This window comes from Panthera leo, chromosome C1 (genome assembly GCF_018350215.1).
Source record: "Panthera leo isolate Ple1 chromosome C1, P.leo_Ple1_pat1.1, whole genome shotgun sequence".
NCBI classification, from domain to species: domain Eukaryota; kingdom Metazoa; phylum Chordata; class Mammalia; order Carnivora; family Felidae; genus Panthera; species Panthera leo.
The window spans coordinates 77532835-77557213 of record NC_056686.1 but is presented as its reverse complement, the minus strand read 5'-3'; the positions used below and the strand labels follow the sequence as shown (position 1 = coordinate 77557213).

The 24379-nt window shown below is 38.8% G+C and overlaps 1 protein-coding gene across 1 annotated transcript in view; it reads right to left on the bottom strand.

Annotated features, from left to right (window-relative positions):
- The window catches only part of EPHX4 (epoxide hydrolase 4), a 46668-nt gene extending 29329 nt beyond the window's left edge, over positions 1 to 17339 (bottom strand). Inside the window, exons 1-3 of the mRNA XM_042952823.1 lie at positions 17109 to 17339; positions 14755 to 14840; positions 1473 to 1630 (exon numbers count right to left, since the gene is read on the bottom strand). Of these exons, the coding sequence (XP_042808757.1) occupies positions 1473 to 1630; positions 14755 to 14840; positions 17109 to 17339 (475 nt within the window). The remainder of the gene's footprint in view (positions 1 to 1472; positions 1631 to 14754; positions 14841 to 17108) is intronic.
- Between the last annotated feature and the right edge of the window lie 7040 nt (positions 17340 to 24379).

The following is a 24379-nucleotide window of genomic DNA, read 5'->3' as shown; positions in this document are numbered from 1 at the left end:
ACACTTCTGAAAATAATCTTCCCATAACCCGACTGTAATTAGGCACTTAGTGCAGATACTGAGTTTGGTGTTTCCAAAACCTGTATGTACAAACCACCTAAGTAACTTTTTAGAAAATTTAGATGTCCAACCTCCATTCTAGACCTACAGATTTAGAATCTCTCCCAGGAATCTATATGAAAAAAAAATCAGAAACAGCTAGCCCAGCTCTTGTCCCACGAAACTGAGTTTGGGAAACCATGGTAAAGATTACACATAATTCGGTCATAAGCAAGATTATGTCATTGATTTGCCTAGAAAATTGCATGAAGATGAATTTAGGCCAACTCTGAATCATCACAAAAGATGAATGAAATATGGCTGTCAGAAATCAATGTCTTTGAGTCTATTTTATTGTAATCAGACTAAATGACAACACTGCATTGACACCCCCAGACCTCATTCATTTTTTTTTTCTTCTTAGAATATTGGCCTGACCTATGCTCTCATTAGATTACTGTAGAAAGAGCTTTAATTTGATTTAATGGCTTTCTCACTATATTGGCTCCATTAACATACCATGGTAGCAGCTGGATTTTAGTCAAAAGAGGTGTAGCAGATTCAATTATTGTTAAAAAGTATTTACTCCTCCCCTCTCCCCACTGCCATAAAAGGAGTATACCTTATGACCCCTTTGATATGAGACTTAGCCGTGTGATTTGCTGTGGTATGGTGGGCATATGACTTGACTTTGGGCTCAGCCATATGATTTGCTTTGACCAATAAGCTGCAAGCAGAAACTTGAAATATGCTTCTGCAGCTGGGCTCATCCTCTTGCCATTTCTGCCATTGCCAGGAGAAGAGAAAGAGCTACCACCAGGTAGCTACTCCCCTTTAGCTTGGGCTCCAGTCTAACTCAGAGGGACAAGCCAGTCCCAGCAAGACCTGTAACTTGAGGCAAAGACCCAGGGGTCCAGCCTACACTTGACTTGTATATCCATAAGAATATGAATAAATGCCTACGGCTATATGCCACTGCGTTTGGGATGTTTGTTACACAGTAATATTGTGGCACTAGCTAATCAATACAAGAAAGACAGTGCAAGTGCTTCTGTATCTTATAACATTTTTAAATGAGTAGTTAGATGTGGGTTCTGAAGAAATAAATTTTCTGAGTACAAGTATCAAATTTCTAATAATTAGTTCTGAAAATAATAAATTGCATACATTAGATCTATTTTTAAAAACAAATTTTAAAGTTATTCTTGGCTGGTGGACTGAATAGTCATTCCATATTGAAATAATAGTATTATTTTCAATTTCCTCTATAAATATTTTCAGCTGTACACTCGAAACCATGGTGACAGGATCCAGACAACAGCTCAGGTAAATGGAAAAGGCTTCCTCCCAAGAAATGAGGTTACCAATTCAGTTTGTTGACTGTTAGTCCCTTAAAAAGGATTAATACTGTGTTTTTTTTTTAACTGACCTACCTAAAGAGTCTAAAATATCCTTTACATCTGTAATTAGACAGTCCAATTTATAATTCTCTCGATGAACGGGAGCATCTGTTTCTCCATAGCCTCTCAGATCAAGTGCTACAACTCGATATTCACTTTTAAATTCCCTTAGTTGGTGACGCCAAGAATACCTGCAGGAAATAAGAAACATTAAGAATACCGCAGTAACTAATCCAAAGAGTTACATTACAGCTTTTCTAAGTGGACAACTGTAAGAAACTTTTTATATTAAGAAAGGTTATGTAGGGGCACCTGGGTGGCTCAGTTGGTTAAGCGTCTGACTTGGGCTCAGGTCATGATCTCATGATTCATGAGTTTGAACCCCTGAATCGGGCTCTGTGCGGACACCTCAGAGCCTGGAGCCTGTTTCAGACTCTGTGTCTCCCTCTTCTGCCCTTCCTCCCTGCTCATTCTCTCTCTCAAGAATAAACATTAAAAAAAAATAAAAGAAAGGTTATATAGCTGTGTGTGAGCCAGAGGAAGGGACATGTTTGTGAAGGGCACATTGCTGTTTTTTATTAAAATTTATTGTTTTTTGTTTTTTGTTTTTTTTACCAGATCCAGTGGGATATAACAAAGGGCCAATATTTATAGAAACTACAAAATATCTGATATTAAAACCAATATACTTCTTTTTAAAAAAAATTAATGTTTATTTTTGAGAGAGAGAGAGAGAGAGTGCAAGTGGAGGAGGGGCAGAGAGAGGGAGATACAGAATTGAAGCAGGCTCCAGGATGCCAGCGGTCAGCACAGAGACAGACACGGGGCTCGAACTCACGGACTGCAAGATCATAACCTGAGCTGAAGTCAGACGCTTAACTGACTGAGTCACCCAGGTGCCCCTAAAACCAATATACTTCCATATGTACTCAAGAAATCAATTTCTAAGCTTTTCTTAAATAATGCTGACAACTATCAGGGAATCTGTACTTACAAATGCTTCTGTATTGCAGGACCATGTAATTCATTAAAAAAAAAACATTTATGAGATGAAGATATATTTCCCTAAAAAGTAGATTTTATTCACTTTACTCCACTGTAAATATGGATCCACATTTTAGTAATCATAATTTAGTTATAGATGAAAAAGTCTGAAGATTTTTAAAAAAGATTATCACTAAAAGAATCCAATATAACAGCTGCTTGAGATAAACCTTTGTTTGCTAAAACCAAACTCTTCTGTGGAGAAGATCCTGAATGAGTACAAACAAGTGTGATATTAAAAACATTTAACAGGGGCACCTGGGTGGCTCAGTCAGTTAAGCATTTGACTCTTGGTTTCGGCTCAAGTCATGATCTCACGGTTTGTGGAATCGAGCCCTGCGACAGACTCTATGCTGAGAGCAGGGAGCCTGCTTGGGATTCATTCTCTCTCTCTCTCTCTCTCTCTCTCTCTCTCTCTCTCTCTCTGCCCCTCCCCTGGTTGTGTGCATGAGCACTGTCTCTCTTTCTCAAAATAAATAAACTTTAAGGACAAAACAAAACAAAAAAACCATTTAACAGCCAAAATGGCACTGGCACTGACCAATTAGAATGGCCAGAGTGCTCTTGCCAGGTCCTGGAGGCCTCTGCAGGGCCAGGTAACCCCCCTTTTCTTGGTCATGGAACTGCATTATTGAACGAAATATAGAGATCTGTGAGATTTTCTTTTCTTTTCTTTCTTTTGTTTTCTTTTGTTCTTTCTTTCTTTCCCTTCCTTTCTCTTTCTTTCTTTCTTTCTTTTCTCTCTCTCTCTCTCTCTCTCTCTCTCTCTCTCTCTTTCTTTCAGATTTTATTTTTGTGTAATCTCCATACCCAATGTGGGGCTCATACTTACGACCCTGAGATTCAAGAGTTGCATGCTCTACCAACTGAGCCAGCCAAGGCACCCTGGTCAGTGAGATTTTCTTCAAATAAGCAAAATCATTTGGATAACAAACAGATAAAAAAAAAAAGACATGAATTTTTCAAAGTGACTCACATGTTGTGGAATTTCAAATATGCATTTAAAAAATGGATCTGCATGCATATCTGTTCATGGAAAGAGTGTAGAATTATCTGACACAAGCCAACTGCGAGAAAAGATTTTTGGAGTGCAATAGGCAAGTGTATACAGGGATCTGAGATTATAAACTAATAGTGAGAGAGACTTCAATGTCAAGGGACACAAAGCAGTAAGATCAATGAAACAAATTATGTATTTTACATCAACAGGTCATCAGGAAGAGTGTCAGACATGGATACAGAATCTATGATCTGTTATTAGAATATCTATGATTTGTGAAAATCTACAAAAGCATTACCAATTAAGACAGATTTGAAAATGTTAAAATAATAAAAAGTGTGTTTCTTAGTGAGGTCATAGCAATGCTATTAATTGTGTCTCTGGGCTGTAACAAATAAAGCAGTTTGTTTCCTTAAAGATACTCATTTGTCAACACATATGATATTATTTTTCTCATTAGCCTTACTTAAAATTTTCAATTGATTTTTTTTTATGTCTTTGTAACTGAGGCCCAACTCTTCCCTCTTTAGGGATTATCTCATTCCCAATCAATAAAGTTCTGCAGATTTAACCTTTTAAATATTTATTTAATCACTTTTCCCATCCATCCCTACTATCATTACCTTAATTCAGGCTTCCATTAATGCAGCAACCTATCGATTGATCTACCTGTATTTCATTCCCCTTAGCTCTATCTTCTACAAAACCAGAGGGAGGTTGTAAAAACAAACTCTGCCATGTAATTTCCCTATTTAACATCTTTTCTTGAATCCCTATTACATGTATATATCAGACATACTGTGGGTTTGGTTCCAGACCACTACAATAAAGCAAAATATCACAATAAAGTAAGTTAAATGAATTTTTGGTTTCCCAGTGCATATAAAAGTTATGTTTACATTGTAGTCTGTTAAGTGTGCAATAGAGTTATGCCTAAGAAACAATGTATATACCTTAATTTAAAAAGTATTGTTTGTGGGTCACCTGGGTGGCTCAGTCAGTTTAGCATCTAACTTCGACTCTGGTCATGATCTCATGGTTTGTGGGATCAAGCCCCGCGTTGGGCTCTGCACTGACAGCTTGGAGCCTGCTGGGGATTCCCCCCACTTCTCTGTCTCTCTCTCTCTCCTTCTCTCTCTGCCCCTCCCCTTCTCTCTGTCTCTATTAAAAATAAATAAACATTAAAAAAAGAATAAAAGCAAGAATTGCTTGTATATAACTGTTGAATCACTATATTGTACACCTGGAACTAACACAGTGTGTTAACTACACTGGAATTAAAATTAAAAGTGTTATTAAAATTAAACAAAAAGAAAAAGAAAAAGAAAAAATACGTTATTGCTAAAAATGTGCTACCCATCATCTCAATTTTCAGTGAGTTGTAATCTTTTTGCTGGAGGGTCTTACCTCAATATTGATGGCTGCTGACTTATCAGGGTGGTGGTTGCTGAAGGCTGGGGTGGCTGTGGTAATTTCTTACAAGAAGACAGCAGTGACGTTTGACATATCAATTGACTCTTCACAAATGATTACTCTGTAGCATGGGATGCTGTTTGATAGCATTTTATACACAGTAGAACTTCTTTCCAAATTGGAGTCAGTCTTCTCAAACCCTGCCTGCTTTATCAACTAAGTTGATGTGATATTCTAAATCCTCTATTGTCATTTCAACAATCTTCACAGCATCTTCACCAGGAGTAGATTCCATCTCAAGAAACCACTGCCTATGCTCATCCATAAGAAGAAATTTCTCATCCATGAAAGTTTTATCATGAGATTTCAGCCATTCAGTCACATGTTCAGGCTCCACTTCCCATTCTAGTTCTCTTGCTGTTTCCACCACACCTGTTACTTCCTCCATTGAAGTCCTGAGCCCCTCCAAGTGATCCATGAGGGTGGGAATCAATTTCTTCCACTCCTGCTCATGTTGACATTTTGACCTCTTCCCATGAATCATGAATGTTTTTAATGGCATCTAGAATGGGACTATTCCAGAAAGTTTTCAATGGACTTTGCCCAGACCCATCAGAGGAATCACTATCTATGGCAACTATAGCCATATGAAATGTATTTCTTAAATAATAAGACTTCAAAGTCTAAGTAACTTCCTGATCCATGGGAAGCACAATGGATATTGTGTTAGCAGGCATACAAACAACATTAATCTGGTTGTACATCTCCATCAGAACTCCTGGGTGACTCCTGGTGCATTGTCAATGAGTAGTAATATTTTGAAAGAAATCCTTTTTTTCTGAGCAATAGGTCTCAACAGTGGGTTTAAAATATTCAGTAAACTGTGTTGTAAACAGATGTGCTGTTATCCAGACTTTGTTGTTCCATTTATAGAAAACAGAGTGGATTTACAATTCTTAAGGGTCATAGGATTTTCAGAATCATCAATGGGCATTGGTTTAAACTTCTTAAGTCACCAGCTATATTAGAAACAAGAGAGTCAGCCTATCCTTTGAAGCTTTGAAGCCAGGCATTGACTTTTCTCTCTAGCTAAGAAAGTCCTAGATGGCATCTTCTACCAATAGAAGGCTACCTGTCTGCATAGAAAACCTATTGTTTATTGTAGCCACATTCATGAATTATCTGAGCTGAATCTTCTCAATAACTTGCTGCAGCTTCTACATCAGCACTTGCTACTTTACCTTGAACTTTTCTGTTACGGAAATGACTTCTTTCCTTAAACCTCATGAACCAAACTCTGCTAGCTTCAAACTTTTCTTCTGCAGCTTCCTCACCTCTCTCATTCTTCAAGGAATTGAAGAGAATTGGGGCCTTGCTTTGAATTAGGCTTTGAATGAAGGGAATGCTGTGGCTGGTTTGATCTTCCATCCAGACCACTACAACTTTCTCCGTACCGAAAACAAGGCTGTTTTGCTTTCTTATCATTTGTGTGCTCACTGGAGTAGCACTTTTAATTTCAAGAACTTTTTCATAGTATTCACAGCTTGGCTAACTGGCACAAGAGGCCTACCTTTTGGCCTATTTTGGCTCATGACATGCCTTCCTCACTAAGCTTAATCATTTCTGGCTTTTGATTTAAAGTGAGAGATGTGCCACTGTTCCCTTCGCTTGAACACTTAGAGGCCTTTGTAGGGTTGTTAATTGGCCTCATTTCAATATTGTTGTGTCTCAGGAAAGAGAGACCCAAGGAGAGGGAGGAAGATGGGGGAGTGGCTTACTGGTAAAGTAGCCAGAACACATACCACATGTATCAAGTTCACCATCTCATGTGGGTGTGGTTTGTAGCTCTTCCAAGACAATCACAGTAGTAACATCAGAAGTCACTGATCACCGAACACCATAACAAATATGATTATAACAATGAAAAAGTTTGAAATATTGCAAGAATTACCAAAATGTGATACAGAGACACAAAGTGAGAAAATGCTTTTGGAAAAGTGACTCTAACAGACTTGCATGACACAGGGTTGCCACAAACCTTCAATTTGTAAAAACCATGGTAGCTGTGAAGCACTATAAAACAAGGTATACCCATACTCATAACATGCAGCCCAAGCTCGTCATTTCGGCAGACAAAAACCTGTAAGGTTTGACTACTGCCCAATCTTCCAGCCTGGTTACTTTATAGTCTTTGTCGTTCGCTAGCTAACAAAAAGAGCTCGCATTTATATCATTCTTACTACATGCCAGGCACAATTCTAAGTGTTTCACATACAGTGATGTTGATCTTCAAAGCGAAACTATGAAGTAGGTATTACCACGTTAGAGCTAAAGAAACAAAAACACAGAGAGGTTAACTGTGTCCCAAAGGTCACAGAATTAGCAAATAGCAGAGCCAGGATTCAAACCCTGGTAGTCTGGCCTGAGTCCACGGTACACTGCCCTTACTGCTAAGGCACTTGCAGTGAATAAACGCGGTGTTGCGTTTTGCTTTTGACTTTGTTCACCTGATTTCCTTTGTCTGAAACATCATCCTTCTCCACCATTCCCCTCCTCCTCACAATCCTTGCTCTTCCCCTTCACTGAACTCCTTACGCTGAGCATGTCCACTTCCAGGAGACTTCCCAGGCCCCCCACCTTTACAGGCGGGTAGGGTGCCCCTTCACACTATCCCACTTGTACATACACTTTTCAGCATATTGGGCCTGTGTGTTATAATGAACCGGGGGTGTCTGGTGCTTCCAATCAATTGGGAGCTCCCTCAGCTCTCAGAATATTTAGTGTAGGCACTCAGTAAAGATGTGTTGAATAAGTGAGACAACTAACGAATGAAAGCCCCGACAGTGCTAGAAATACCAGTTGTTCAATAAAGCTTGAACCGTGAGACAATGACAACTAAAGTTCCCAAGCTCCTGCTGGGAAATTTCTATTCAGTGTCCATGAAAATGTGCATTGTTTGAATAAGTATCTGTGTCTTCATTTAGAATTCATTTAATTAGTTGGGGCACCTGGGTGGCTCAGTCAGTTGAGCATCTGACTTTGGCTCAAGTCACGATCTCAAAGTTCGTGGGTTCAAGCCCCACATTGGGCTTTGAGCTGACAGTGCCAAACCTGCTTCAGATTCTCTCTCTCTCTCTGCCCCTCCCCTGCTCACACACTCTCTCAAAAATAAACATTAAAAAAAAGAATTTTTTTAAATATTTATTTTTGAGAAAGAGAACACAGCGGGGGGCGGGGGGGGTGTGTGTGCGGGACAGAGGATCCAAAACAGGCTCCACGCTGACAGCAGAAAGCCTGATGCAGGGCTTGAACTCATGAACCATGAGACCACTGTTGAACACTTAACTGACTAAGCCACCCAGACACCCCCCAAAATTTATTTAATTAGAGATTTCAAGGCAGAAATCTGACTCAAAGTAATGTGTAGAATACTGCAATATTTTGCATTTAAAATTTCATTAGAGATTTTGCAAACATAATACCTGTGTATTTCATTCTCTTAATAATTTAAACTGCCTTACAAATAAATTCAACCATTGCTGTTATCCATGAGCAGAACCAAACAATGTCTTAAACATTTCTAAGAAATAGGGCATCTGGTGGGCCACCTGTGTGGCTCAGTCAGTTAAGCCTCTGACTCTTGGTTTCGGCTCAGGTCATGATCTCACAGTTCATGAGTTCAAGCCCCACATCCCGGTCTGTGCTGACAGCGTGGAGCCTGCTTGGGATTCTCTATTTCTCTCTCTCTGCCCCTCTCCTGCTCGCTCTCTCTCTTTCTCTCTCTCTCAAAATAAATAAATACACTTATTTAAAAAAAAGAAATAGGGCAGCTGCTATCTTAATAAATGGCAAGTTAAAAAAAAAGTTATCTTCCCAGAATTCATAAATAAAGCATATTTGATTCACACTTTAAACTGAAAAAGAAATCACCCCAGTGATAGACTGATGGCATTTCATTCATATGATATAAAACAAAAACGACCCCCGACACAGAAATGAAACATACTACAAAATCAGTAACTCCTAAAAATATTACAAATAAAGCTAGCTATTTTCATCCACATTTTTTTTCTAGGGCCTTTAGGTTATAGCAGAAGACACTTTTGAAAAGGCAACCTCTTTCCTAGTGATTACTCTTGACATAAGAGGGCTCCTGGTTTACCAGGCTAGTCACATTCAGATGTAAAATATCCTTTTCCCCTTCACAACAGAAAAAAGGCCACAGTCATCAGCCTCTGCTCAGCTGTGTGTACGAAGAGCCCTCCCTTGCCTCAGCACTTGAGTAATGACGAATGTATTCCATACAGCTGGTGATGAAGACAAATCAAAGAAACTGCCTGCATCAGCTCCAAATATTTTTAAAAGCAATGCAAATTGAGGTGGAGAGAGAGTGGGAGAAAAACCATCTTCTGACAATTTTATTTTGGGATAATTTAGCTAAAAGTCTCATAGATGTATCTGTTTGATGTTTCCTTCAGCTTTTAAGAAAGAACACCCAGAATTTTTATTGTTTCCATGTAACATCTGATATTAAATGTCACCAATTCTTAATAGCTATTCTTAGATAATAATGATAAATACAGATAATATATTGCATTTGTATAGTGCTTTTCTGTTTAAAATCATTCTGACACACATTGCCAATTTAGGATTATTTTGTTTTCACAGTATCAAATATTCTGATCTACTCGATCTACAGATAAGCTTATAATTTTATGTGTATTTAGGCAAAACTTTATTAATAGAGGAATAATATTTACACTTATTTTAAAAATTATTTTAAGTTTATTTATTTTAAGAAAGTGAGAGAGAAAGAGCAAGTTGGGGAGGGACAGAGAAAGAGGGAGAGAGAGAATCCCAAGCAGGATCCACGCCGTCAGCACAGAGCCCGATGTGGGGCTCAAACCCAGAACTGGAAATCAGACACCTCGGTTTGACTACATCATACCCTAAACCAAGACCTCTATGTTGAGTCTTACTTTGTCTTTCCTTCCAATCAAATTACCACTATTACCTATTAGGAATCTAGTCAATTCCATTCAGTACTCCATTCAGAAAAAAGGCAGATTCAGAGTTTAGGACAAAGCTGTTTTGATTAAGCCACTTCAAGTCTCTCTCTCTTGGCGTTCCCTTCTCTTTTTCCCAAAGCCCCTTCTCTGGCATTTTCATCTTTTTTTTTTTTTTTTTTAAGTTTATTTATTTGAGAGAGACAGAGACAGTGCTAGTCAGGGAGGGGCAGGAAGAGAGAGTGAAAATCCCAAGCAAGCTCCAAGCTGCCAGTGCAGAGTCTGATGCAGGGCTCAAACCCACAAAACCGTGTGATCATGACCTGAGACAAAACCAAGAGTTGGACACTTAACTGACTGAGCCACCCAAACACCCCATGTCTCTATCTTCTTTAAAAGCCCAAAACAGCAAAACAAAAAACTTTGACATTTCAAGCCAATGTAAATTTCCTTTATAAGTGTAAATAGGGATGCGTGGGTGGCTCAATTGGTTAAGTGTCCAACTCTTGATCTCAGCTCAGGTCATGATCCCCCACTTGGCAGCTTGGAGCTTGCTTAGGATTTTCTCTCTCTCTTCCTGCCCCTCCCTGACTAGCACTGTCTCTGTCTCTCTCAAATAAATAAACTTAAAAAAAAAAAAAAAAGATGAAATGCCAGAGAAGGGGCTTTGGGAAAAAGAGAAGGGAACGCCAAGAGAGAGAGACTTGAAGTGGCTTAATCAAAACAGCTTTGTCCTAAACTCTGAATCTGCCTTTTTTCTGAATGGAGTACTGAATGGAATTGACTAGATTCCTAATAGGTAATAGTGGTAATTTGATTGGAAGGAAAGACAAAGTAAGACTCAACATAGAGGTCTTGGTTTAGGGTATGATGTAGTCAAACCGAGGTGTCTGATTTCCAGCAATGTCCTTGTAGTTGCTTTAGGACTTTCCCTGAACAAATGGGTAGCTTTCAGATTAACAGCTGGGCAAACTCAGTAAATTCAATATGCTCTATTTGAGTAACCAAGTTATCAGGAGTTCATTGTTGTTGTTTTTAAATCTCCTGGAGTAACACATCCAAGACTTGACTTTACTGGAGCAAATGGGACTGGTGTCCAGGGGCCAGTGCCAGGCCTCTTCTAGGCTGTCCCACTCACTGAAGATTAGAGGACATGTACAAGAACCACCAGGCATTTCTCTTTTGCAAAAGAACTCTTATCAAGAGTAAATAATGGGATAATGCTCTGAAATATGTACAAAAAAGTATCATTCTTAAAATATGACAGAATGCATCTACTGTCCTAAATTGAAAGCGTATCACTGCTATTTGCTATTTAGCCCATCCCCCCCCCACCCCTCCAGCAACCCTCATTTCTCTGTATTTAAGAGTCTGTGCTAATTGCTCTTTGAAACAATTACCAAATGGTTCAAGAGGCTGTAGGTTTATTTTTATTTTATGTAGGAATAGTTGACTGTTCCACATGTAAGAAGTAAAGTTCCAGGAGAATAAAGAACATGGACAATTACTGGGGTTGGTGTGGGGTGAAGAGACAGAATAGCTTTTAAATCTTTCTCTCTAAAAAGTTAAATATCAACCCCTACCCCAACAGATCATGAATTTTATTTAGAATGATGATCCAAAATGTTAAGGTGAGGTGTTCTAACATTGTTAGCTAACTTTTTAACACCCTCTTGAATGTTTCTATAAAGTGTGAAATTTGAAAGATGAAAACCAGTGTATATTATCAGATAATTATCATTCCTATATACCAAGAACAAGCAGTAGAGGTTAGCTCTGAAGTTCAAAAACAAGGTGTGCCTTAGGTTTAAATGAGATGATCTACACAAAACACTTAGAAGAGTGCCTGGCACACAATAAATGGTCAGTAAATGTTAACTGTCATCATCATCATCATCATCATCATCATCATCATCATCATCATCGCCAGAATCAGAAAATTATCTTTTTACAGGTCTGGGACAATGGCCTGTCCCCAAATTTCTTCATTACTATCACTTTTATTTAAAAATTAAATCCAAGTTAGTTAATATATAGTGTAATAATGATTTCAGAAGTAGAATTTAGTGATTCATCACTTACTTATAACACCCAATGCTCATCCCAACATGTGCCCTACTCAATGCCCATCACCTATTTAGCCCATCCTCCCCCACACCCCTCCAGCAACCCTCAGTTCTCTGTATTTAAGAGTCTGTTATGGTTTGTCTCCCTCTCTTTTTTTAATCTTATTTTCCCTTCCCTTCCTTTATGTTCATCTGTTGTGGTTCCGAAATTCCATGTATTAGTGAAATCATGATATTCATCTTTCCCTGACTTATTTCACTTAGCATAATACACTCTAGCTCCATCCACATCATTGCCAATGGCAAGATTTCATTCGTTTTGATCACCAAGTAATATTCCATTATTTTACTATCACTCTTAAACCTAGAATTCCACTATCACATATTCTTCACCTCCTTTAAAATTTTAAAGATTTTGAAAAAAAAATATTAAAAAAAAAAAGGGATGGCACCTGGGTGGCTCAGTTGGTTAAGCATCTGGCTTTGGCTTAGGTCATGATCTTGTTGGTTCACGAGTTTGAGCCCCACATTGGGCTCTGTGCTCACAGCTCAGAGCCCGGAGCCTGTTCCATATTCTGTGTCTCCCTCTCTCTCTGCCCCTCCCCCACTCACACTCTGTCTCTGTCTCTCAAAAATAAATAAACATTAAAAAATATATTAAGGATTTTGTATCATCCAAAGTCCTGATTGAAAATGCAGCTAGCTCTCAAAGAGGTATGATCTCAAAGCACTTTAGTTAATACTTTATCAGTAAAAGGGACTTTATTAATAAATGCATGGAGGACATTAGTGCTGGCACATGGATCTCCACATTGAGCGAATGGGAATGAAGGAAGAAAAGGAAACATTTACAGAATATTCTCTGGGGCTATGTAAAAGGCCTTCTGCATATTTTGCCTTTCTTTATCTTCACAACAGCTCTGCTAGATTATTGCAGATGATCGTGCAGGATCCTGCAGCAAGTAAGTGATTAAGCCAGAATTCACCGCCCATGTTACTTTATGCAGATTTGACTAAGGCTTCAGACTTACATCTTACTGTGAGCCAATCATATCAAGCACTCCACTAAACGAGTCCACATACATATGCTTAAATTGCACTGGGTTGTTTACCACCTAATTAAGTTGTCTCCAGATGGAAGAACAGATAAAAGTTTAACATGAAAACGACTTATGTTTATTCATGTAGGCAAATCCAAGGGGAGGAAAATCTTTGTGAAGGGAATATCTCAGAAAAAGACATCTACAGCCTTTTTGCTCTGGAAAAATGATGAGGTAAATGGGGTCTTGCCATCCCCCATTCTTTTCTTCAATGCCTAATACTTCCCAGTGTGCTGGCATTCTCAATGTATTTATTAATAAACTCTCTTTCACTGATAAAATGTTAACTGAAGTATATTAGGGTCAGACCTCTTTCAGAACCACGTACATTTTTAATCAGGACTTTGGATAACACAAAGTCTTTAAAACTGCGAAGGAGGTGCAGAATATGTAATGGTGAAATTCTAGGTGTTAAGAGTGATAATAAGGGAGAAATTTGGGGACAGGGCATTGTCCCAGACCTTTAAAAAGATACCATATATTCTCCCTTTCCGTCAGCTCAGAGAATATGATGATTTTTCATCCATTTTTTTATGGTTTGTGAACTGTCTCAAAATCATAGCTCTGTGTTATCAAAAATCCAGTTTTCTTTTACCACCATATGTAGCATTGGTTAAAAAGATATTTATTTTTGTAAATTTTTAAAAATGTTTTTATTTATTTTTGAGAGAGAGAAAGAGACTGAGCGTGAGTGGGGGAGGGGCAGAGAGAGAGGGAGAGAGGGAGACACAGAATCCAAAGCAGGCTCCAGGCTCTGAGCTGTCAGCAGGCTCTAACTCATGAACCACGAGATCATGACCTGAACCAAAGTCAGACACCCAACCGACTGAGCCACCCAGGCGCCCCCACAGGAAGATATTCATTAAAAAAAAAAAAAAAAAAAAAGTTTATTTATTTATTTTTGAGAGAGAGAAAGAAGAGGACAGAGAGAGAGAGAGAGAGAGAGAGAGAGAGAATCCGAAGCCGACTCCACACTGTCAACGCAGAGCCTGATACAGGGCTGAAACCTACAAACTGTGAGATCAGGACCTGAGCTGAAACCAAGAGTCAGACGCTTAAGCGACTGAGCCACCCAGGCATCCCAAGATATCCATTTTTTAAAAGTTTAATCATATGTTGTTTTCATCTGTACTCAGGTTCAAAGGAGAACAGAATATTTTCTCCTAGGTAACTAACAACTATGTATTTTTGGTTATAGGTTTTTTCCTAATGTGAAATATTCAGGTCTTTCATTTGTCCTGCATTCATATGAGCCTTTTGCTATGTGCTGGGAAATAGTTCATTCTCAATTTCCATGAGCCCTCTCCTCTCTCTCCACCTTCCTCTTACCCCAAGCTTCACCCGAAGCTTCCAGATAAACAGGCACTCTATGCCTTTGGTTTCTTTCAAATCTCCTTTTCCTACCCAATGTTGTATTTTGCTGGCAGCAAATACTATAAAAACTGTTTTGTAGCTAGTTCAGAAATTTGAAACACTAAACCATACTTCTTTTAGTTCTCAAAAAAAAAAAAAAAAAAAAAAAAGGCTAGCACCATGCACGTTCCTTTAGAATACAAGGAAAACCATAGGGAAGGATAAATGGGTAAGTGGGCATAGAGTAAGGTCCATGAAAAGTCATAACAAGACAATGACACTGTGATAAGACAAGTCCTTAATGCACATGAAAAAGTTGGTTGGCAAGTTTACCAGAATTCTGGAAATCCATGAAGCAGCAGCATAAGTGGTTTGCCTCTTTCACCAGTAGCAACATAATGAAATCTTAACCCCGAATCCTGCAGTAGAAAATAGAGGGCATGGAATTTTAGTGATATCTTGTGTTGATTGTCAAAGTAAGTGCATTTAGTATTTCCATTTCATTAAAGAAAAAACTTGCATTATTTTTAATATCAAGAAATAAAATAAATATTATTGAATTTCAAAAAGGAAAAAAGTCCCATGATTTATTAATAGGGCAAATTAGATTTACTTTTCTAAACATTGCTCTTTGTAGTACCTTCCCTCTTCCCGTCTTGTTCTCCTTACAAGGTCAATTTGTATGTTATAAGCTTCTGGAACAGTGTCACAATTTGTGACTTTCATCTTACTGATGTGTCACATTCCATCTCATTCAAATTCTGCAGGACATGTAAATAATTCTGATCTGAATTTATATTCCTGCCGTGTTTACCTCCTAGTCATGTACTTTTCTCAGCTTGCCCGTCAAGAGCTGTGCCATCAGTTATATAATTCACACCTCCTTTCCTTATTTTTAGTTCTCTCCTTCCCACATTATTATTTTAAGTTGAGAGTTGTATGTACCGTTCCCCTTGCCTCCTGCTCCTCATGTCATGTCAATGTATTTCTAACAGCAGGATGCTCTGAGTGCTCAAGACTTTTCTCTGCATGCGGGAGACAAGACTGCCCAAGGAAAAGCATAGGGGTGAGACAGGAATACAGCAAATATAAGGCAAGCTGAAAAGAGGAAAATGGAGAAAAAAGCAAGAAAAGAAAACAAAAACTCAGAAAGAAGTGAAGAAAGAAACCAAGAACCAAAAGCTGAGCCCAGAGACTGGGTGTTATATCAGGTAACCCAAGCAAAGGGGTTTTCAGATGTGAAGAAATCTTAAAAGGTCAATTAATTCAACCCCATCATTTTGACAGGTTAGGAAACCGAAGTTCAAAGATGTGAACATGGGTCATAAAGGTGGTTGGGAGCAGGGCTGTGAGCAGAACCCCATTTTCTTCTACCTTGCAGGACAATGTTCTTTTCCACTCCATGGTTCTGTCTCTGGGGCAACTCTTTAGGGTGGCCAGAGTCAGGGGAAAAGCATTATGAGGAATTCCAGATGATTCTTTCTCACTGCTTTTCTTCCTCAGATAACAAACCTGACTTTACCCTCAATTGCAAAATGCCTTTCTAGAAGTTCAGTAACTTCTGTTATTGGTGATGAATCTTGGCCACTTGATTGGATTTAGTGAACAAATACTTTATTGCACTTACCATGTACTAGGCGCTGTTCTAAGTTTTTGTTTATTTGTTGTCTTTTAAAGTTTTTTCCCCCCATATATTAATTCCTTTTATTCTCATATCAACCCCAGGCTGAATAAGGGTAAGAAAAATGTGCCCGTGGTCTTTTGAACTCTAGCTGCTGGACACTCTAGCTCCTATTAGGAATCCTCCACTTGGTGACATAAATATCCCCTCATGTGAAGCTAGTTTTGAAAGTCTTGTGAGTCAGACTGCAGGGTGCATCATGAAAAGCTGTATCTCTTCACCACCTGGAGCCTCAGGAAATGGAATATCCATGGGCTGCCAGGAGGCTTGGGACGAGCATGAACAGTTCCAGTCTGAATGCATGGTTGACATTTGCTTTTTATTCCACTCCTTTGGTCTCTGACTTCATAAGTCTGCTTTCTTGCCCACAAACATATACCATTTGTTTATTGTTTCACACTGGTTAGGTCATCTGCGAACGCTCCATTCCGCTACTCTGAATAAAAGTCCTATTTCCAATGACTTACTCTATTTACTCTTTCAATCTCTAAAATTTGGACAAAGACAGCCTCATGAGACAGTAGGGCGCCTAGGAACAATCCCCTACAGCTGATCTGAGTTCTAAAGGGCAAAAAGGTGACACGAGACAGCTTTCCCTTACAGGGAGCAGAATTATTCTGGGTTGCTGTGGTGGAGCAGGAGGGGACAGTAATATATATAGGACCCTGATGAGAGACCCTCCACATAACCTATTCTCAGTTCCTCTCTCTCCCTCTCACTCCCTCCCCCCCCCCCACCTCACACACACACACTCACACACACACACACACACACACACACACACACACACACACGCGCGCGCGCGCGCGCGCGCGCCCGACCCCAGTCCCGCCACACCTCGCCCCGCTTGCTTCCCCTTGGTATCTTCCCTGTCTCCGCCGCGCGCTCTGGCGAGACCCAGGAACCCTAAGGGACGCTGGGCGTCATGGAAGGAGCAGCCCCGCGCGCTCTGCTCTCGCGGCGGTCACGTTCCCTCCCGATACCGCCGGGCCGCGCCGGCCTTCACCTTGATCCGCACGTAGCAGTGGGTACCCAAAGAGGGGTCGTTCAAACACGCGGGAGGGTGTTCCCGGGCGACCCTCCGGAAGGTCTGAGCGGGTCCCTTGCCGATGCTCCACAAAAGTTTGAGCAGGTAGATGGAGGCGCAGAGCCCGCAGTAGCAGTAGACCAGGGACCAGAAGAGCAGGGACCGGATCGTGACCGTCAGGCGGAGCAGGCAGTCCCGCAGCCTCGCCATCGGGTGGGGCCGGCGGCGGGGCCCGCTGCCCTTCCGACGCGCAGGAGCGGCGGCGCTCACTCGGGCTGCGGAGCGAGACAGCCGGCGCGGCGGCGCGCCTCCCTGCGGGGCCCCGTGGTGGCTGCGCTCGGCCGGCGTCCCGTGGCCCGGCCGCGGGCTTCCGCGCTCACTGTGCGCGCTCGGGGCCGCTGCGCCCTGCCCGGGAGCACCGCGGGGCAGACCCCCTGCCCTGCGGGTTCCGCCCGGGACTGGGCGAGGGCAGAGCCCGGCCTTCCTCCGCAGAGTGAGACCCTGGTTCGAAATTGCCAAACTGTGGGGAACAAGAAGGTGAGACTTTCCCAAATCATCCTCCGCTCTTACTTTGACCCGTGTTCAAGTCCTCCCATTGCCTGCTTAACTGCTGGCATTTCGTTAGGCCTTTTTCTGGATCAGAGAATTCTGGGGGCGCGCGGCCAAGAGAGGCAGTGAACGATTTCCATACTATATGACAGACGTTATTACTTTATTCATTCCTAACACTCTTCTGAAGGTGTTGATGTTCTCCAACAAGGTTGAGAGTGGTTATCAGCCCAGCTAGGCCTCGCCGGTTCCAACGGCACGCCTCTGGAAACCCCTGGTCTGTTTTCCATCCCTGTAAGTTTTCCTTTGCAAGACTATTATATAAATGCAATCATGAAATATGTAACTTTTTGTCTTTGGCTCCTTTTACCTAGCATAATGCATCTGAGATGCAACTACGCGGCTCCATATATTGTTTCTTTTTTATTGCTTGCTAGTGTTTCATTGAATGGATGTGCCATATTGTTTATCCATTACCCAGTTAAAGGACATTTGAGTTGTTTCCAGTTTTGTGGTTAGGAATAAAACCACTGTAAACATTCGTGTGAAGTTTTTTGGGTGAACTTAAGTTTTTCTTTCACGTGGGTGAGTACTTAGAAGTGGGACTTCTGGGTCAGGTAAAACGTGCATTTAACTTCATGAGAAACTGCCAAACTGGCTTCCAAACTGTACAACTTTGAATTCATACCAGCTACGGATGGGAGTTATGGTTTGGTTATATTCTTGCAAGAAATTGGTATTGTCAAAAAAAAAAAATATTTTCAATTGTTGTAATTCCAGGAAGTGTGTAGCATCTCATTGAAATTTTATTTTACATTTCCCTAGTGACTAATAATGTGTGGGGATCTTTATGTACTTGTGTGCCACTCGAATATATTCTTCTTTGACAACGTGTCTGTTAAAATCTTTTACTCGTTTTTAAAAGATTGTGTTGTTTGTTTTCTTACTATCGAGTTCACGATTTGTCTATGTACTTTGGATACAAATCCTTTATCACACATCATGCGATTTGCAAATATTTTCCCAGACTGTCTATGCCTTTTCAGTCTTATAACGGAGACTTTTGAAGAGCAGAATTTAATTTGTATTTTAAATTTCTGTTTATGTATTTATTCTTTTAAAGTAGGATCCACACCCAGTGTGGGGTTCAAACTCATGACCCTGATATCAAGAGTGGTACACTCCACTGACTGAGTCAGCCAGGTGCCGCCCAAAATTTCTTAATTTTGATGCCATCCAATTTATCACTTTTTGTCTTTTATAGATGGTACTTTTGGTCTTGTATGTAAGAAATCTTTGCATAACTCATGGTTAACAGGATTTCTTTCTCCTCTGTTTTCTTCTAGAAGTTTTATGGCTTTATTTTTTATATTTAGGTCTATGAATAATTTTTTTCCAAAACTTTTTACTGTTTATGTAAACATTTTTAATCGCACTATAGCTAACATATGGTGTTCTATTAGTTTCAGGTGAATTCACCTGACAAATGCACTAATTCACCTGAAACTAATAGTGATTCAACAACTCTCTACATTACTCAGGGCTCACCATGATAAGTGTTCTCTTAATCCTCTTCACCTGTTTCACCCATTCCCCCCACCTCTTCTTTGCTAATCATCAGTTTGCTTTCTATAATTAAGAGTCTGGTTTTTTTTAATATATCTCCTTTTTTTATTCATTTGTTTTGTTTCTTACATTCCACATGAGTGAATTCATATGTTATGAATTCAAAAAAATTTGAATTTGTCTTTCTCTGATTGACTTATTTTGCTTGACATTATACCCTCTAGATCCATCCATGTTGTTGCAAATGGCAAGATGTCATTATTTCTTATGGCTGAGTAACATTCCTGTGTGAGACAGAGAGAGAGAGACATCTGTTTTATCCATTCATCTATGGATGGACACTTGGGCTGTTTCCATAATTTGGCTGTTATAAATAATGTTGTAATAACACAGGGGTGCCTATATCTTTTTGAATTGGTGTTTTTGTAGTCTTTGGGTATATACCCATTAGTGGAATTACTGGATCATATGGTAATTCCGTTTTTAATTTTTTTTTGAGGAACCAGGTTTATGATCCATTTTGAGTTAATTTTTGTATAGGGTACAAAGTATGGATTGACATTTATGTGTTGCATGTGGATGTATAATTGTTTTGGTACGATTTGTTGAAAAGAGTGTTCTTCCTCTACTGAATTGCCTTTGTGCCTTTGTTGAAAATCACTTGATGTGCAGGACTATTTCTAAGCTGCTAGTCTGTTTCGTTGAGCTGTGTGTCTGTATTTTCTCCAGTACCACACTTGTCACTACTTTTGAAAGTAGTACAGTAAGTCTAGAATTCAGATGAGTCCTTAAACTTTGTTCTTCTTTATAAAAATTGTTTTTGGGGGTACCTGGCTGGCTCAGTCAGTTAAGCCTCCAACTCTTGATTTCAGCTCAGGTCATGATCTCATGGTTGTGGGATTGAGCCCTGCAATGGACTCCACACTGAGCGTGGGGCCTGCTTAGGATATTCTTTCTCCCCACTACCCCCACTCATTCTCTTTTTCTGTCTCTCAAAATAAATAAATAAGCATTGGGAAATAAATAAAAATTGTTTTGGCTACTCTTAAGTTACTTAACCTTTTCCAAAATTTTTTTTTTTAGTATTTACTATTTTTAGGCAAAAATTGTTAATTGAAATGCATTGTATCTATTGATACACTTTTCTTGGAGAAAAGTGATATTTTAACAATATTATGTTATTCAGTCCATAAACATGATATATCACTCCATTTATTTAGATCTTCTTTGATTTCTTTCATTAGTTTTTTTATCATTTAAAACATGCAAATATTGCATATATTTTGCAAGATTTATACCTTAGTATTTCTTTTTTTATATTATTGTAAATGCTACTTTTTTCAATTTCCAGTTGCTTATTACTAGATTTTTGGTTTTTGTCTTGGATCCTGAGACCTTGCTACACTCACTTATTAGTTCTAGTACCTTTTTGAAAGACTGGGATTTTTTATGTAGATAACCATGTCATCTGTGAATAGAAACAGTTTTATTTCTTCTTTTCCTGTATGTTTGCCTATTATTTCTTTTTCTTGCCATATTGCACTGGCTAGGACGTCCAGTACAATAATGAGCAGGAGTGGTGAGAACGGACATCTTTACCTTATTCCTGATCTTAGGGTTCAGAAAGCATTCAGTCTTTCACTGTCAAACATTATATTAGCTAAATATTTAATTAGATGCCATTTATCATGTTGAGGAAGTTCTTTTCTGTTTCTGGTTTTGGAGAGTTTTTTTTGTTTTGCTTTCTTTTGTTTTTCATAAATGGAGGTAAAATTTTGTCAAAGGCTTTTGCTTCTCTTGAGATAATCATAGTTTTTCCTCTTTAATCTTTTTGACTTGGTTAATTACATATAAAATTTTTTAATGTTGAACCAACCTTTCATTCCCAGATTAAACCCTACTTGATCATGAAATATATATTTTTTGTAGCTTGTTGAAATCAACTTAATACTTGGTTGATGATTTTTACATCTATATTTCTTATCTATTTTCTTATATATTCTGGAAGAATTTATATAAAATTAGTATTATTTCTTCCTTAAATGTTTGGTAGAATTATCCAAAAAAACCACCTAGGCCTTGAGTTGTTTTTTTAATTCTTTTTTCTCAAAGATTTTAAAATACAATTTATTTATTTAAAATATACTTCAATATGTTTAATAGTTATAGAACTATTCAGTGATCTGTTTCTTCTTTGCTATTTTGTCTCAAGAATTTTATCCATTTCATGTAAGTTGTTGAATTTATGGCCATAGCGCTCTTCATGCCCTTATTATCTATTGAATGTCTGTGGATTTGTGATGTCCTCCCTTTTACACTTGGCATTCATAATTTGTGTCTTTTGTTTTTCTTGGTAAGTCTGGTTAGAGGCTTATTTTATTATTTTTTTAGAGAAGAAAGCTTTTGGTTTTATTTTCCTTTTTTTTTTTTTTTTGCTATTAATTTCATTGATTTCTGCTCTAATTTCCTTTCTTCTGCTAGATTTAGGTTTAGTTTGCTTTTCTCTTTTTAGTTTCTTAAGATAGAAGCTTAAATGATTGATTTGAAATCTGTTATGTTTTAATGTAAGCATTTAACGCAAAAAAAAAATTTCCTCTTAGTGCTTCTGCTGCATCCCATAAATTTGAATATGTTGTGTTTTCATTTTTATAAAATTCAAAGTATTTTCTAATTCTTCATGTGATTACCCTTTTTACAATGTGTTATTTAGAAATGCTTAATTGCCAGATATTTGAGGGGATTTTGTGGATATATTTTTTGTTGTTAATTTCTAGTTTCAATCCAGTATTGTCCAAGAATTTACCTGGGAAACTATCTATTCTTTTAAATTTGTCAAAGTTTGCTTTATGTCTCCGAATATGGTCTACTTTGGTGAATGTTCCAACTGCATTTGAAAAGTTGTTGTTACCTGGAGTGTGGTATACATGTTAATTAGGTAAATTGGTTGGCAATGCTGTTCAGGACTGTTAGGATCCTTACTGATATCCTGTCTACTTGTTTCATCAATTGCTGAGAGAAGAATGTTGAAATCTATCAATAATGGGGGATTTGTCTGTCTTTCTACACAATCCTACTGTTTTTGCTTTAGATAGTTATATTTTGGAACATTTATAAATATGATAAAATGAATTTTTATAATTACCTCCATGTATGCCATTCTCAGTGTTCTTCATTCATTATATAGATACAAGTTTCTCTCTGGTATCATTTTCCTTCTATCAGAGAACTTTAACCTTTCTTGTAGAATAGGTCTGCTGGCAATAAATTCTTTCAGGTTTTGTTTATTTGAAAAGTATTTATTTCTCCTTCAATTTTGAAAATATTTCCAGTGGATATAGAAGTTTAGGTTGACAGGATTTTCATTTCAGAACTTTAAAGATGTCCCTTCATTGTCTTATGGCCTTCACAGTTTCTGATGAGAGGACTGCTGTGTTTTTATCTTTGTTCTTCTGTATTTAATGCCTTTTTTACTTTGAGTATCTCAGTATTTTCTGTTTGTCTTTGCTTTTAGCAGTTTAAATATGATATATCCAAGTGTGTGGGATTAGGGGTGGGTGGGTATTTATCTTGTTTAGCATTTTATAAGCTTCTTGAATTTATGGTTTTGTGTCTTTCATTATGTGAAATAATGGGAAAAAAATATGCTAGTCTCTGTCCCTAGTTCCTGTCACAGAGCTCCTGAAACCCTTGTAATTTCCTAAGTGATGAGACCATTAGGAGCATCGTTTGTTCTAATATTTGCTCTTTAACCTGTACCTGACACGGGGCTCCTAAGACCTTCATAAACTCATAGTGGTGAGAGCACTAGGAACATCTTTTGTTCTAATGAGGTGACTCTGAGTGGGCTCCTGGATGGCTCCTGGATGGTGACTGGTTACCAGAAAGGCCAAGCCATTATTAGAAGCTTGGACTTTCAGCTCCCTGCCTCCTCCAGAGGGAGAGGGGCTGGAAATAGAGTTAATAATTGATCATGCCTATGTGAGGAAGCCTACATAAAAATCTCAATTCTCTGGGGCTCAGAAAACTGCCAGGTGGGTGAATACATCCATGTACCAGGATGATGTACCTCAACTTCACAGGGACAGAAGTTCCTAAACTCAGGACCCTTTCACAACTTGTCCTATGTATCTCTCCATCTGACTTTTCATCTCTATCCTTAATTATATCCTTTAATAAACTGGTAAACAGAAGTGTTTCTCTGAGTTCTGTGGGCCACTCTAGCAAATAATTGAATCCAAGGTGAAAGGAGTTCATGGGAACCTGTGAATTGTAGCCAAGTTGGATAGAAGTTGTGAGTAACCTGGTGACATACTACTTGCAATGGACCTCTGAGGTGGGGGTCAGTCTCATGGGATCTGATGCTATCTCCAGGTAGACAGTGTCAGAATTGAGTTAAATCAGAGGACACTGAGATGGTATTGCAGAGAATTGCTTGGTGGCGGGAAAACCCCTACTATATGAGTAGTAAAAGAGGCACACAGGAGAAAGAACTGAGGGTTTCCCCCTACTTAGAAGGAAAAACTGGAGGCTTTTTCCAATACATAATAATCTTGAAGAATTCTCAGCTATTGTCCTTTCAAATATTTCTCTAATTCCATTATCTCTCTCTTCTCTGAGATTTCGGTTTTATGTTATACTGTTTAATATTGCCCTACAGCTTTTGGACATTCTGTTTTGTTGTTTCCACCACACCTTACTTTTTGTGTTCTTTGCTTTTTTGTTCTGGTGATTTCTTTTTTTTTTTTTTTTTTTAATTTTTTTTAACGTTTATTTATTTTTGAGACAGAGAGAGACAGAGCATGAACGGGGGAGGGTCACAGAGAGAGGGAGACACAGAATCTGAAACAGGCTCCAGGCTCTGAGCTGTCAGCACAGAGCCCGACGCGGGGCTCGAACCCATGGACCATGAGATCATGACCTGAGCCGAAGTCGGATGCTTAACCGACCGAGCCACCCAGGTGCCCCTCTGGTGATTTCTTTTGATCAGTATTTAGGTTCACTAATTCTTTCTTTGGCTGTATTGATTCTATTGATAAGCCCATCAAACACTATCTTCATTTCTGTTACCAGGTTTTTCATGTCTAGCATTTCCATTTGATTTTTTTTTTTATGGATTTCTATCTTTCTATTTGAAT